The sequence below is a fragment of the Amyelois transitella genome, chromosome 11 (genome assembly GCF_032362555.1).
Source record: "Amyelois transitella isolate CPQ chromosome 11, ilAmyTran1.1, whole genome shotgun sequence".
NCBI lineage: Eukaryota > Metazoa > Arthropoda > Insecta > Lepidoptera > Pyralidae > Amyelois > Amyelois transitella.
This window is the reverse complement of record NC_083514.1, coordinates 1,554,899-1,570,750: the sequence shown is the minus strand read 5'-3', so window position 1 is coordinate 1,570,750 and position 15,852 is coordinate 1,554,899. Positions and strand designations below refer to the sequence as shown.

Here is a 15,852-nt window from a genome sequence, read left to right as displayed (position 1 = left end):
TGAAAATCTAACAATTGAGTGTACTTATGTTTGAATGTTGACTATAAATAAATAAACTTATAAGGCTTATAAACTTGGGATTCTTCTTTTAGGCGATGGACTAGCAACATGTCACTATTTTAATCTTAATTCTATCTTAAATCCAAATAGCTGAACGTGGCCTATCAGTCTTTTCAAGACTGTTGACTCTGTCTACCCCGCAAGGGATATACTGAAATTATATGAATGAATAATTAAGATTATATATTTCCAAATTCAGACTTAATAATTATCTGTGGCCTTATTTCAGTACTCAACGATTTAAGAGAACAATATCAATACAAATAAATTATATGAAATAACAATGATATGTAAATTTATGTTTATAAATCATACACATAGAAATAATTAATTTGCTGATTATTTTGAAATATTGCATTGTGATATATTATAGATGTCTGCATTCCAACGAGGATAATTGGCTAATTGTGAAAGTTTAACTTTGATTTGATAAATTACACACATACGTGTACACGTAAATATTGTAAGCAAAATTAACAATTAAATAATTTTATTGTCAATTTTAAGATATTTCGAGTTAATGGCTCTAGCTAACTTTCTCTCCACAACATACTTATTAATGTTTTATCAGAATCAGACATTTATGTTTCACATGATAAATTTCGTTCTTAACATTAAATTAGTAGGTACCTATATGTTTTATCTTCCTGTTTACATTATTTTATTAAAATTAATTATGTATTTTTATCTTCATCCAGAAATATACCTTGGTACATTCTTCTTATATAAATCATTCCTATGGCAGTTTTTGAAGTAAGCATCTTTTATTCGGACACATCATAAGATAAAAGTTAAACCTTGCTTTTAATCGCCTTCTGAAAAATATTGTATTTTGATATTTTTAAAAGTTTTAAATACATAAATAATTATTGTCTTCGAAAAAAAATCACCGAACTACAACTAAATACCATGACACTACATAATTCTTTTTAAAACGTTCAACGTTAGAACATTTTCGAAATTTCGAAAGTAGGTACCTACTTACATTCACAAATTGTGAATGTGAATGGATAGTCCAACAATTTTCAAAATATAAAAGGTACTTTTATTTTTATTTATTAGTTTCTTTTTTTATTTAATTCATATCGGCATTGAGTACTATAAAACTTTCCATAATGTGTACAGATAGGAATGTTGAGGTGTATTACCGGTACAAAAATAATCGGATCGTTATTGGCGCAAGTAAAGGTCAGTGTTGTACATATATAGGTAATATCTGTGTAGTGATATCGTCCAAACACGTGTCACAATAATTCAGGAAATCACTGACAATGATTCCATTATTCATAACGTGGATTTTGAAGTAGATAGGGCTTTAAGCGAATAGGGTACCGGACAGTAATCGAAAAAAAATCTGAGTTGTGTTTTAAAATAAAGTTTGTTATACAAGAACATCACTTAATAAAGATTTTTAAGAAATAATAATTATTTATAATTTTAAATCAATAAATAAAGTTGCATAAATCCAATATTTTTCATCTGTGCAGCGTAAGAACCCAAACACCAATCACAGTGAGTGACGTCATACCTCAGAAGTGATAAGTAAACAACGCCGCTTTGTATGTTATTTCGAGTTATTCTGCGATTTATTTGCATTTTTCTAAAAATATTTAATTGAAATTAATTACGAATTGAAGGACTATAGTCACAACAGAAGTTGTCGCAAGTGCTTGAAGCCGCCTATCAATCTTTTATCATGGAACAAGGTTATACAAAAGCCGACAATAGAAATCTCCCAAAAGTTGATATTTTCATGGTCGGCAGTTTCTTTGCCACTAATTCTGACTTTTGTTCTGCTGAATTTAGAAATGTGAAAACACTTGTGTAAGTATTTCAACCTCTTTTTGTTTATCTTAACAACAGAAATGATTGAAGAAATAACAAAAGAAAACATAACCTAAAACAAGTTTCACTGTTTACCAACATAATGTATTTTCTATTATTTTCAAGGTTTATTTATTGGTTTTGCATGTTTCCAGATCTGCGAGACAATCTTACGGAGATGATGCCATAGGATACGTACAACTTCATCGTGAAGCGGATATGTGTACTATCAAATGCAAGGTGTGTCCAGAGCATAAAGTTCGGTCAAAATCTTATGCCGCGACTATGGTAGTTAACGAAAAAGAAGCAAAAATCATCAGCGTTCAGTGCCATGACTGTGCTGCTTCAACAGGTGGATGCAAACATGCTGTGGCTTTCCTGTTGTGGGTGCACAGGCGAAGTGAGGAGCCATCCTGTACTGAAATACAGTGCTACTGGAAGAAATCAAAGTTGGCTCAAGTTGGTACTAGTGTAAAGTATATTACTGTGAAAGATTTATCAGCTGGAAAAAGACCCCGTCTTGCACAAAAAATTCCACCTCATAATAATATGCTGACACAATTTCTTCGAGCAGCAGCAAATCGAAATGTTACTAACTGTGAATTACTGAAATATACTAGTTCCAGCAGTATTAAAGAGCATGAGAAATTATCACTTCATTATCTCATTATAGAGCATTGCAACAATAGTGATTGTGATGTATTTTTAGATACTATAGCAAAGTATTTCACTGAAACAAACATTCAAATGATTGAAGAGAATACTCGATCACAATACAAAAACAAATTGTGGCACGAATTGAGATATGGGCGAGTTACAGCTTCAAAAGCGTATGAAGTAATCAAATGTCACACTGTGGGTGGATCTTTGACTGCTATGATTATGGGAGCCAAAACACCTGATACAAAAGCCATGAGGAGAGGTCGACACTTAGAAAGCCAAGTAAAAATGATTGTGGAAAAAACATTAGGGAAAAAGGTGAAGGAGTGTGGGTTATTTATTTCATCAAAATACCCTTTCATTGCTGGTTCTCCTGATGGTATTTTTGATAAAAAATTTTGTATTGAAATTAAGTGCCCAACTAATGAAAAATCATACCAAAATTATATAAAAGATAATAAGGTTACAGAAAAATGTATGGCACAAATTCAAATCCAAATGTTTGTGACAAATTTGAGATATTGTTACTTTTGTGTTGCAGATTCAAACTTTGAAAAATCTAATAATGTGGAAATGTTGCTAGTCAACTATGATGAAAACTTAGTTAAACTGTATATCTCTTGTATAAGTGAATTTTGGAAAAAAGAAATATTCCCTATTTTGTATGAAAGCACGAAATAAAATTATAATTATAAACAATTTGTTAATAGTTTTATTTATTAAAATTCACAGATTAAAGTAAGTAAGATAAAATGTATATAAAAGATATAATTAGGTATCACAATAATAGAAAATATTTAGATCACCTATTCATTTGACTAAGCTATCTTGCAAGTTTATTAGAGCACATGCTACTGTAACACAATCATCTAGCACTCGTACCAATTTAGAATTTATGACAGAGTGAGGTTTCAACATTGTAAATTCCCGGATCCTTCGGATCACTCTTTCAATGTGAATCCTCAAACTTGCAATTTGTTTAGTTTTGTAAGCCTCTTGCTTAGTTAACTTAGCATTTTGAGCTACACTCGGGGGTCTCAGAAGATGACAATCTTTTTGTATCAAGATTTGTTCAATATGCCTGAAGCCACGATCAGCTAATACCCAACTACCAGGGTGCAATGTTTGCATAAAGTCACATTCTTCTGTGAGTAATGTGTCACTTATACGCCCTCCATACCCTGGTGATATAAAATTAACTAAGCCATTAGGGGTACTTGAAATGAAGTACTTAATAGTATTCGCTTTCTTGTAATCTGACCATGTCAAAGCTTGATGAATTGACTTGGAGGGTTTTGCTATTTCAATTTCGAAACAGTCAATAATGCAGTTGACTTTGTTGTAGCGGTGTCTAAATGCTATTGGAAGGGTTCTCTTAACATTACCTTTAGTTAATTCTACAATAAAAGGTTTAAGACTATTAGCAAGTATTGGAATATTCTTTAGAAATATTTTCCCAGCATATGATGGCGATATCCCAAATTGATCTGCAAGTTCCTCAAATGTAGTGTTCAACCTAATTTTTTTTAAACATAGTAAAATATGTTCAGTAGGTATGCCAGTGTTTGTATGTATCAAGTTTATTAAAAAATAACAATCTTTAGGTATGCCAATGTATAAGCGAGGTTTGGCTTCAATTTTTTTTATTGTATTGATCAGAGCTTGCTTGGCCTCTGTTTCCTTTTCTATTTTAGCTTCCTCTTCATTAAAGCTACTGCATGTTGAAGATAATTTATACTGTAGTGATTGGACTGAAGGTGAAGATGGTCGAGTTGATGATGCAGTGTACAATGATACATCACTATCAGATCTAAACATTAATTGTCTATTTACATTGCAAATAGTAGGTTTAAAAGGCTTTACATATTCTTCTACTTTGAAGGGAGATGTTGACACAGCTGCTGTCAATGTCTTCAAAGGGGATGTTCCCATGTTCTGGGATTTTTTTTCCGTCTGTGCATATTTGCTTCTGAAATATTTACTTTTTATGTAAACTTGTACACATTTATCTTCATGTGTTGGCTCCTGCAGTTGTTCATCTCCTATGGCTACAGTTTGTGTTTCTAAAACAAACAAGGCATTTTTATAAATGAATCAAAATTTTAACAAAATATACTAAAATTTTAAATGCAAAAATTTTGCTCCATAAATAAGTAATTATGTACTTACTGAGGGGCAAAGTCATGTTAACAGTCTCAGTATTACAATCCACTTCACTCTCATCTAGGGCTTCTTGTACTAGGGCTAATCTCTGCCTCTTAATAGCAGCAGGGCGCGATTTAGTTGTTAATGGCAAACTTCTTTTTCTGTCTGTTTGACATTGAAATCTTGACGGAAGACTGCCAGGTTTCATCATAACTTTGCCTACAAAGCCCATTATATGGTATCGCATGTAATTTTCCATGTCATTCGGCAGCTAAAACACAAATACAAGATTGTTTATGCACACATAAAACATTTAAAGGAAAACATAACCTATAACACCTACATTACATACACACTAATTATGATTATTTCTGTTGTGGGCTGTGTAATAATACTCTAGGTACAGTACTTACATCAAAGTGATCTTCGCAAAAGTAAATTGATGAAGTATTAGACATTCCATCGCACTTTCGTCTCGCTAGGCATAACCATTTCTTTCTTATGTCTGGTTTTCGAGGTACATCAATGAAAATTTTATTTGGAGTAGTAACTGATGTATTTCCACATCGAGGTACAACACACCAACGATATGTTTTTCGGTCCATGATGATTGAGAACTACAAAATACTTAAATTATCTAAGCACTGATCACTTTTAATAGGGCTTGTAGTTTGTTTTCCAAATATTTGACGTCACGCGATCTGAATTGACGTAAAGTGCTGTTTTCGCGGCAATTTTAAATAATTTATGTTTTTTACGTTTTTAAATACTCTAAAAGATTTATTTAATTAAAATATTATTTTTTATGGATATATAAATAAATAAAGATTATTTTTAAACACAATCTGAAAAGTTGTCCGGTTCCCTATTATAAAATATAAAAGGAGACAGATCTCGTAGTTCTTTTTTTTTAACTCGTTAATTTATTGTTGGCAGAAATTTTTCGTTGTAATTAATAGGTTTAGCAAGCTGGTTGTATCGTTAGAGTCGCGGCGATGGGTACCTGCTTTTTTGATACAGACACGTCTCGCAGTGATAAAAGCGTACAAAAGAAAATTAAGATACTAATTACAAATAATTACTTAAACAACCATATTTATTTATATTACTATCTGAATAGCCAATGTTATCCAGCCATTTTTCAGTCTCTCAGACTGCTGGCTCTGTATAAATATATATAACAGAAATATTTTTGCTTGTTCAGCTATCTGTATAGGTACTTTGCCATATACTAAGCAAACCGGTAGAAACCGTTAACGATTGGTTTTATTTTTTTACGTTAATTACGTCATGCACTTTTTGTACCTAATTTTATTTAATTATCATAGTTGACACTATCAAGTGTCAAGTGATGTGAGAAAATTTTCTTTAAGTAGGTATGTCATTCTTCAATTATTTTCAACTCCTACAATTAATGATTGGACTCCTATATTTGATAATGCGCTTTGGAAGCGGTAGTAGTTATAATTAGATTTAAGTTATGTGACGTCAATAAGTGATACCTTGTATCCAATTTTGAAAATAAATCTATTCTATTCTATTGATTGTAGTCGTAGATTTTATATGTTCTTCTCGCATTCAGTACAAAAACATGTTAGTATATAACTACATCAATATTGACCTGCAAATTGTATTTTCTATACATACTTTTTCTTATATAACGTTGTAGTGGGAAAGTCAAAATTTAACTGACACGTTCAAAACTTATTAAAATTATTTGATGTGTCTATGTTCGCTTCATAATAAGCTATACAGATACGAGTGTTGAATATTACAAGTCTTAATATTTACAATACTAACTCTTATGGCATTTCAATGCAAGTTGCAAGCATTTGTTGTTTGCTCATTATTTTTTATATGCTTAGCATTTTTAGAATCTCAAGCAATCACGTTCTGCTTGAGATGCTGATAAAATGATGTCACCACAAAAAGGCATAACGAATTGCTTAACTTTCTCCAGCATGTATTTATATTCCGTGTATAAACTAATCAATAAGTCCATAATAGACAATGGTACATAATTCGTCAAAATAACTATTGGGACAGAAATGCCAATCTTTAAAATGTTTACAATAGAAGCGGAACATTCGGTCGTAAACAGGTTTTGTGTAGTCCGCAAATATTGATATACATACACTAGAAATACCACCTACTATTAAACATAGTGATGACTAACTCAGATTTGGATTTTTATAAAGGTCGGTCAGGAAAAACTTGCTTTTTTTCTTATGACATTTTCTCATTTTTATTGTTGATTTAAATAATAACGCAAATTTAATGGCGCGTACGTAGGTATCTACATGAAATACTCTCTAACTGAAAAATATTAACTTAGATAATGTCTTTGCCTTATTTTTAACTGCAAATCTAACAGTAGTCTTAATAAAAGTAATTCAAATCAATCACTGCATTCATTCACAGTTAATGTCGATTATGATGAACATCTTGAAAAACTACTGTCTCTAGCTTCATAATAATTAATACATAAGTCGATTTACACTTTTTATTTTAAGTGCAGTCATATTAGTCTTTTGCTTTTACTTTGGCTAGGTAGGTACAATAATTAAAAGTATCACGAAAGCCTTCTAGGATATAATGGTACAATAAATACTTATTGGTATTCAAATCAGGATAATTTCAAGGTTTTATTCAATTGCCTCATCAAATTGAATTGAGAGTGATACATTCACAGTTTGCTTTGTAACTTTTTAGGACATGTAGACGTCTATATCCCTTGTGTGGTGGACAAAGCCTACAGTTTGGTAAAGACTGAAAAGCCACTTTCAGCTGTATCGCTGTATGGCTTAATGATGGAATTAAAATTCTAATAGTAACATATTGCTAGCCCATCGCCTACAAGAAGAATCCCAAGTTTGTTGCCTTTCGCCTAGTGGCCTTTTACGACATCCATGGGAAAGATATGGAGTGGTTCTATTCTAAAGTGCCTAAAAAATATAAATAAATTATTGAAGTACCTATGTGGTTATTGTTTTAATTAGCACTGATTTTATGCAGTTTGGCAGTAGTCCCTTTTTTCCTTTCGTTTTACATATTTTAAAGCCAAACTTATTTTATTTTTATTAGATTAAACTATTGTAGGAATCGTTAATATAATATAATTTCAAGCGTCAAATTATTTTTGTTTGTAAATTTTTTTAAGCTTGTTAATTGCTCTTTTAAGTCAATTCTTTATTTACAATGTGACATTTAAAATGTTTGATTTGATATAAAAGGAATATATCTGTACATGTAAATGAAGACCTCCCTCTTTCCCGAACACCAGTTTTCAAGCCTGCGCAGAAAAGCCATCATGCTTCGTTTAATCTTTATACAAATTAGGACATTTAGTTTGTTTTTATTGTACCAAAACCAAGTAGTCAAAACTTATTCGTACCTTTATTTTGTCATACGTATTGTCTAACTCCAATTTGTGAACGAAAGGGTTTAATATTTCGGCGCGCATGCCGTCAGATGAGAAAGCGCCGGTTTCACTGTGCATTTTACCATTCATTTTCACCACAAACACTTTAATGCCATACGATCTAAATATAAGATTCTAACTTCACTCATTTTACGTACAATATTAATCAAACAAACATAATAATTCGAACACTTATTTTATTTTAATAAATGACGTATATTTATCGAAATAAATAATTCACGTCACAAACACACATGCACTCGTCTTGACTGAAAGTCGAAACTGGTGTTATTGGACAGTTTCTTATATTGACAGTCGACTACAATCGAGTCGACAACACAGAACGACAGAACAGCTCCGATTTAAATCGATAGTACTTGTTGTTCGGTTTCTTTTTTTGGAATTTCGAGCACAAATTCTTTATTTTATTTATCAAATGTCAAACAAGTGTCTATTTTTTTTTTATATAGGTAGTATTAATTCTAAAATAATGAAAACAAAACCAGTTACCGAAAAAACCGGTTCACTCTAAGACACGCGGACGGCCCTATAACGGTATTCCATCCATTTTCGGAATTCCTGAATTTGTCGTTCGTTGTCATGTGAATAAGCGATGAATAAACGTCACTGTCATTCAATAAATAGCAAGTCTCAAAAATAAAGTACACGGCGGGTTGGCTGATTGGCTTGGTTTGGCATTGTTTGTTGCAAACACTTCTGATAACGCTGTTTCTTATAAATTTCATTGAATTTATTCGTTATGGATTACATATCGTATCATGGCAGAAAAAATACAAAAGCAAATCATTGACTACTTTTCGTTCTTCGAGGAATTTTACAACACATCCAAAACGTGTTTGAAAGACTGCCAGGACTGCGCAGTTTCTATAAATAAATTGATAAAACGCTGCAAAAACATCAAAGAGTAAGTTTTGCTATATAGCTTTGTTTTACTGTTTGTCAATAAGAGTTTTTTAAATAAGAACTATTGTTTTTTGTGTGTGACCTAGTCAGCACACATTAATTCCTTTAGTACCGGTTGCATCCTCACCACTCCGGAGAGGAACCCGGGCGAATGCCTTTGACCATGTATCCTGGGTTGGGTGAGTCATGTTTTTACACGAAACGATTCCCTTCTGACCGCCGCAACCTTTGCAAGAGAACCTAACCCGTATTGGATGGATCATGGTTACACATCCAGTTGCCTGAATATGCAGGTTTCTTCACGATCTTTTCCCTTACCATCAGAGCATTGGTTAGTATTTAAACTAATGAACTTTACTTTGAAAAGGGTCATTGTTACATGGCTGAGCTTGCCGCTGTGCCTTTCTGCGCACCACCCATTTTTACCGAGCACATTACCGTTTCGACTCAGACGATCTTCAGTATTATTATATGATCACAATCTTAGAGTGGGTAAATCAGGACAATAAAGGGATGGTGCAAATATATAAAAAAAGTCATTGGTACCTGACCAAGTGGAATGCCCTTTTTGGGCCACAAGCATTTAAACAAAGTCTTTGTGGACCGTTAACCATCAATTTGATGACCTTGATTGAAAAAACCCTTACAGTTAGTTATTTTTTATGTTAAGAGTTGCTGTTCAAAATGAGTGAATGCAGAAAAGATGTTAGGTTAGGCTAATTTTTATTACCACCTGAATCTATAAATGAGTAAATTTATAAAACAGGAGTAGGGGGAGGGAGACCCAACAACACAACCTCGCCCTCATTGTAGTCAAATAAAAAATATTTCCAAATTTGTCATAGTAACTCTCAATACAGTCATAACCTCAAACACTAACGAATGTCACGAAAATGGTGTGTGAAACTGGGGGTACTCCTCCACCCCTCTCTTCAAATCAAGGGCCCATCATATAATTTTAATTGATGCCTATCACCTAAATGAAGAATCCCAAGTTTATTAGCCTATCCCTTAGTCTCCTTTTACGACATCCATGGCAAAAAAAAGGAAATAGTCTTATTCCAAAGTGCCAGGAACCACACCGCATTATTGTTAAGATTTAATCAATAGTTTTTCAAGAAATTGCTGTAAAACAAACCTACAATTCATGTTTGCAGAGCTGAATTAATTGGGACACCTTTGGAGGAGTTTGGTGATCTACAAAGTAAACTTTCCGCAACCCTTCATAGTCAAATATCTGAAGACATTCAAGAAATCAAGGGTAAACTGTAAGTGAGCTTATTTTATTACTAGCTTTACCTGCAGCTTAGCCCGTGCGAATGTAGCTCTGACTAAAAGAGAATGCACGTTTTTCACTAACTCCACAGAAACTATTTGTTTTTACCGGGATGAAAAGTGTCCTACGTCCAGACTCTTAAATATATTATACTCAATTCAAAAAAGATTGGTTCAATGGGTTCAATAGATAACCCATAAAGAGAAAACAATTTACTTTTGCATTTATAATATTAGTTTCGATTTCACCTTGTTTTTCTCTATGTATGCTTTTAATCTATGGTTTATGTGGACAGCAACCATAAATTAAGAACATATAGTGACTTCGTAAAAGTCGAAACTTCTCATAGATTTTATACGAAGCAAATTAAGGACATATATCACTCACCGTAACCATTATTACATTTAAATAAGTTTAAATTATTAAGCTAGGTTATCATATCTCTAAAAATCCTAATGGTTGTCTCCTCTTGTAAAATTGTATTCAATGCACTTAATTTACTTGTCACTAATTAAAGCATGATGTGCGCACTAATTGGTTTTCAACCAGTTATGAACCTTTTTGCTATATATGTTGAGACATTTTATGTTGTAAAACTGTATTGTGTGCCATCTATACATATAATAAAACGGTAAAAATATTTTGTCTGTACATTTAGTATTTTTGACTGAAATGGATAGAGGGGCATTTAGAATGAATAATAGAAAGGATTTTTTTTTCAAGATATTTCTTTTTTTTATTTCAAATTATTCTAGATTCCACTCGAAATTTACGCGGACGAAGCAACAGCTATTAAATAAATAAATTAATTGTTTGTTATTACAGATCTACACTTGAACAATTATTTGAGAAACTCCTCCAGAAGCACACCACACTACTAGAAAGTTGCAGACTAGCAGACCTGGAACCAAACTCTTCGCTTGTTAAAGGCACAACATTCCAACCCCCCTTAGCTCAGCTTTTAGAGTTTGCCGAAGACACTGTCACATTCGGTGGGCAGGTTTGTGCTCAAATCCAAACTTCTCTGAACCTTTTAACGTATAAGGGTTTAAACACTGAACCGTTGGTGGAAAACCTCCGCATATTCCCTGATTGGCAACGCCGCATCCCGGAGATTATCGCGTACACATCATTTTGCGCGGAAAATAAAGTGTGACAAAATGGATTTTCTTGATTCAATATTAAATTCCATGCAAGGCCCGCCGTCTTCCAGCGAGGCACAGAAAAATGCAATGAGAAAGCAAAAAGAGGCTATGGAGAAGAAACAGAAAGAAGAAAAGAATATAATAAACAGATTCAGGAAAAGGGTTGAGGAGAAAATCAGTAATTTCATCAAAGATGACACGAAGCCGTACATACAGTTCGAGCCGATGGACCAAATGTACCGGTCTATCATCAGAGATGTGGCTGAGACGGCCGGCACCGTCCAAGTATTTTCATTCGGCCAAGAAGGTATAGACCGTTACTCTGTTGTTTACAAAAAAGAGAAAGGTCCATCTGAAGATGAACTGACAGTACGTAGAGAAGGTGGTGTTTGGGATGACGACAAAGCAGCAGAAATGGCTCAGAGGCATTTAGAGATGCAGAAGCAAGCTGCTTTGGAATCAGAAGAAGAGAGGAATAGGAAACGTAAACGAGGCAAAGAAGAATTGAGCGGGACATTTTATAAACAGAAGTATGCACATTTAATAGGAGAAGATGCTGCGATACAAGCCGCCCAGAAAACCAATGTAAACAAGAGTTATGGTGAAGTTCCTAGTGAGAATAAAAAGGATCAACGGTCCATTGAACAGACCATGGCCGATATAAGAGCTAAAAAGATGAAAAAGGCTGAAACTGAGAAGGCTGAAGGCAGTGAACAAACCTAGTGTTTGTTTTAACATAGGTATGTAGTATCTATCATGGAAATGTAACCAATGTGGAAGAAATACTTGCGTTAGACGTGGAAAATTACCTTAAAATTGTTTTATTTTTTCTCATTCAACCATTGAGAAAATCATGAAGAGTAATCAAAAAGAAATGGCTTTTTCTTATTGACGTTTATTTGTAAGAGACGGAAAGAGGCCTTTCATTCAGATTTTTTTTATTAAGTCTTTTTTTCCATAGTGGTTATATTTCTATGGCACCTATTTATATCATAGTGATAAGAGTTGTAAAAATAACCGTACACCCAATTTACGGTATCTGCAATCAGTTAGTTAATCAATTTTGAGTGATATTGATATGTTGATACCAATATTAGTAACCGCAAGGCTGCTAATTTAACTTTCTAAATTGTTTGAGTAAGTATTAGTGCAAATTATTTTAGTTAGATATTTGACGAAGTGAACAATGCAATTGAGGTAATCATTATTTATATCTTATGATCACTTTGAACATAAATGGCAAAAGCATAAGTTCATTTTTATAAAAATAAAAAGACATTTAAATGTGTGCTGTTCCAGCATTTTAATTTTAAAAAAAGGTTTTTTTTTTTTTTGTTTTTGCATTCATACCTTGATTGCTAACATGTAGACTATAATTATTAAGAATTGTTTGTTAGAACAAGAGTTTATTTTTGTATGTACCTAAAGTTCAAAGACTGGATTTATTTCAATGTAAGTACCTATGTGTATTCTGAGAAGTATAAGCAATAAATGATTTCCTTACAATAAATATTGTTTTTGTTATAAGATGCGATAGACGAAATACTCAATACGATATCAAATTAGCTACCTTTACATTTTAAACTTTTTAATTTCAACACGTCACGATATCACGTGACATTATGTCAAAATGGACAGACCCAAATACGTTTTTACTAAACAATGTTTCTTTTTAATAAAATATTATATTCCATATTATTATGTTCATCAAATTACAGTTTCAGTTAGCTTGGTTACATCCGCACCTTTCTGGAGAGGAGCCCGGGGTGCGCCTTTAATGACTTGGGCTGGTGAGGTTTCTCTCCACAAGTTTTACTTATTTTTTTAACAAATATTTTAAATAATTGACGTGTATTTCCCGGCGCCAATAGAAAATAGAATAAGGCTATCTCTTTTCCATGGTTCTCGCAAAACGCGACTAAGGGGGAGGCTTATGAACTTGAGATTCTTCTTTTAGGCGATGGACTAACAAACTGTCACTATTTGAATCTCAATTCTATCATAAAGCCAAACAGCGGAATGTGAACTTTGTCTTTTCAGAAATATTGACTCTGTCTTCTCCTCAAGAGATATAGACGTGATTGTATATATGTATGGATAATAAATTTATATGTGTAATATATGTATGTATCTTTAATAAATAACAACAGTTTTTTTAGAACGTTTATTTACCATCAACACGTTAAGTTACGTATCCTTAAATAGAACAACAAGTCGATGCCAACGTACAGAGTTACGGCTATAAGACAGCTTGTACAAACAAACATTTGACACTCTCAGTCGGCATCTGAATTATGTTAATTTTGATAACAGGAGCACCAATACTATAGGTATATTGTTTAAATAGTGGGAAAAATATATTGGGAATCGAATAAAATGAAGAAATGTAGTGATTTTTTTTTGTATAACATCCATAAAAAATATTTGAACGCTTTCTTTTTCTTCTCATATATATTGATAAATTTTTTAAGACCGTCATGGGTACCGAATACAGAAAATAAGGTCAAGGGGTTTAAAATTAATAGAAGGTTAATATAAATCATGATCCTGTTTAGTATATAATCATAAATATCTTTATGATATAAACTGTACGTATTAGTTTGGTAGTCGCATTTCTTTATTAGAAAAATAATTATTGTAATTGGAAAATATTCAAACACATTCATCCTGTTTAGTAAATGTAGCTCCTTGATTATCTAAATTAACATATGATTTCTCTATTTTGCTAGCTTAACGAACTATATTTTACGATAAGATATAGTTTTATTAGACAACACAATGATTTTTTTTATAATAAGGCAAGCTTTTTGAAAAATCCAAATAATGTAAAAATCAGACCACAATATCGTTTTACATGTTGCTGACAATCAGTAGATTATTAAATTAAAAGAAATAAATACAATGTTTAATTAAATATCATTATTATATTTATAATAATAATATTTAATTTTTTCATCATTTTAATCAGTAACGACCTCCAATTTTTATCCTTTTTATGCGTTAGGTACTTATTTATATTGGACGCAACCATAATAAAATATTTAATATACCTAATTAAATATTTTATAAATATACATAGTCATTCATCTTGAGTTATAAAATATTTAATTACGTGTGAAATATCAAAGTTATGTATGAGCCAATTCAGTCATAATCAAAATTCACGTAGGTAGATTACATTATTACAATTTATTAAGTTTTTCCATGGCCTTTTATAATACTAGGTATAAGTATGCCCAATTGCCCGTATTATTTGTTCGCAAACCTAAAATGCCTATTTACCTATGAATAAAAATAAACAGGTATTGTGTGTTAGAAAATCTATTGTCCTTTTATTTTTCTGGCTCATACAACCTTCCATTATTAAACATCATATATTTACCGAATATTTCATTAATGATGAATATTTTTTACAAATTATATTGCATCAATTTGCGCTATTTACCTACATCAAAATAAAAAAAAAAACAAAAATAAATGACATTATAAATTGTGCGATTCGCATAAGATAGTTTTTGTTATATGTATTATAAGTAGATATACAAATTTCTAAGTCAATACTTAAGTACGAAAGCAGAACTATTTTTAATTTTCGTACACAATTAGTGGATGTAATTGACTTTAATCGTACAACCAACTAGATATTTCAAATAGAAAACTGAGATTTGTAATAAATATAAAATTATTATAATAAACAGGGTTACGTACATATAAATTAAAATGTGAAATATAATCTTCACATCTGTAGATCCCATTTTTATTATGTAACACATTTAGAAATTATATATTTAAGATTATAAAAATAATAAATTAAATATCAATAACATGATATTCCTATAAGTTTATGGACATTAGGAGGAGGACGATTTCACCTTCAGTAGGTATTTCGCTTATATATTTTTTTTATATTTTCTTATTTTATATATGTAGCCTAATTTACTACGTAATCAGTGCCTATAATAACAAGTAGATATAGAAGCTATAAAACAACAATAAAATGTACATATACAGTACAATGTGAGTAAATACGTCTAGCAATATTAGTCAAAAATGTAACAATCATTATCACATCGAATCTTATATGAATTTTATTAATGTACTTATCGTTTTAAACGGTCGTATGCGTTCGTTCTTTTCACGATCTAAATACAAGTTATTGGACAGCCTACAAACTACATTACAATAAGTACTGGATTTATTTATTTTTAATAATAAGTATCATAAAATCTGTACAGTAGGATAAATATACTTCTACTTCTATAAAATAAAATATATTTTAAAATAACAAACAGACCATAATAGTGTTTAATAATGAATTAAACATAACAATATATTGTCATAACATCTCTAAGATAAATTTATAAACATATGTATGAACTACTCGCCTCATACTAAAA

General features: G+C 31.6%; 4 protein-coding genes across 4 annotated transcripts in view; 2 read left to right on the top strand and 2 right to left on the bottom strand.

Moving 5' to 3' along the window:
• The window catches only part of LOC106133395 (lysophosphatidylcholine acyltransferase), a 37,198-nt gene extending 28,824 nt beyond the window's left edge, over window positions 1-8,374 (bottom strand). The window contains exon 1 of the mRNA XM_013333104.2: window positions 8,084-8,374. Coding sequence (XP_013188558.1) covers window positions 8,084-8,200 — 117 coding nt within the window. The 5' untranslated portion in view covers window positions 8,201-8,374. The remainder of the gene's footprint in view (window positions 1-8,083) is intronic.
• Window positions 1,432-3,213, top strand: LOC132902276 (uncharacterized; the record flags this gene model as incomplete). Its single annotated transcript, XM_060946701.1, has 2 exons — window positions 1,432-1,884; window positions 2,040-3,213. Coding segments are annotated over exons 1-2 (1,302 nt in total), but the record flags the coding sequence as incomplete, so codon positions are not given.
• On the bottom strand, window positions 3,195-5,550 carry LOC106131312 (uncharacterized). The gene is made up of 3 exons (XM_013330375.2): window positions 5,103-5,550; window positions 4,714-4,960; window positions 3,195-4,607 (listed from the first exon to the last, which is right to left on the bottom strand). The coding sequence occupies exons 1-3, from the start codon at window positions 5,292-5,294 to the stop codon at window positions 3,355-3,357; spliced, it is 1,692 nt and encodes a 563-aa protein (XP_013185829.2). The 5' UTR covers window positions 5,295-5,550; the 3' UTR covers window positions 3,195-3,354.
• A 381-nt stretch (window positions 8,375-8,755) lies between the features above and the next one.
• Window positions 8,756-12,974, top strand: LOC106133400 (sperm-associated antigen 7 homolog). The gene is made up of 3 exons (XM_013333110.2): window positions 8,756-9,035; window positions 10,192-10,302; window positions 11,136-12,974. Exon 3 carries the CDS (start codon window positions 11,471-11,473, stop codon window positions 12,176-12,178), a length of 708 nt encoding a protein of 235 aa, XP_013188564.1. The 5' UTR covers window positions 8,756-9,035; window positions 10,192-10,302; window positions 11,136-11,470; the 3' UTR covers window positions 12,179-12,974.
• The last annotated feature ends 2,878 nt before the right edge of the window (window positions 12,975-15,852 follow it).

What these genes read in the sequence shown, in the direction of transcription:
- LOC106133400 (XM_013333110.2), top strand. Translation starts at nt 11,471, where the DNA reads ATGGATTTTCTTGATTCAATATTAAATTCCATGCAAGGCCCGCCGTCT.
- LOC106131312 (XM_013330375.2), bottom strand. Translation starts at nt 5,294, where the DNA reads ATGGACCGAAAAACATATCGTTGGTGTGTTGTACCTCGATGTGGAAAT. An exon ending in TTTGCGAAGATCACTTTGAT is followed by an intron (nt 4,961 to 5,102) that starts GTAAGTACTGTA and finishes TTTGTGTTTTAG; the next exon opens with CTGCCGAATGACATGGAAAA. An exon ending in TAACATGACTTTGCCCCTCA is followed by an intron (nt 4,608 to 4,713) that starts GTAAGTACATAA and finishes TGTTTGTTTTAG; the next exon opens with AAACACAAACTGTAGCCATA.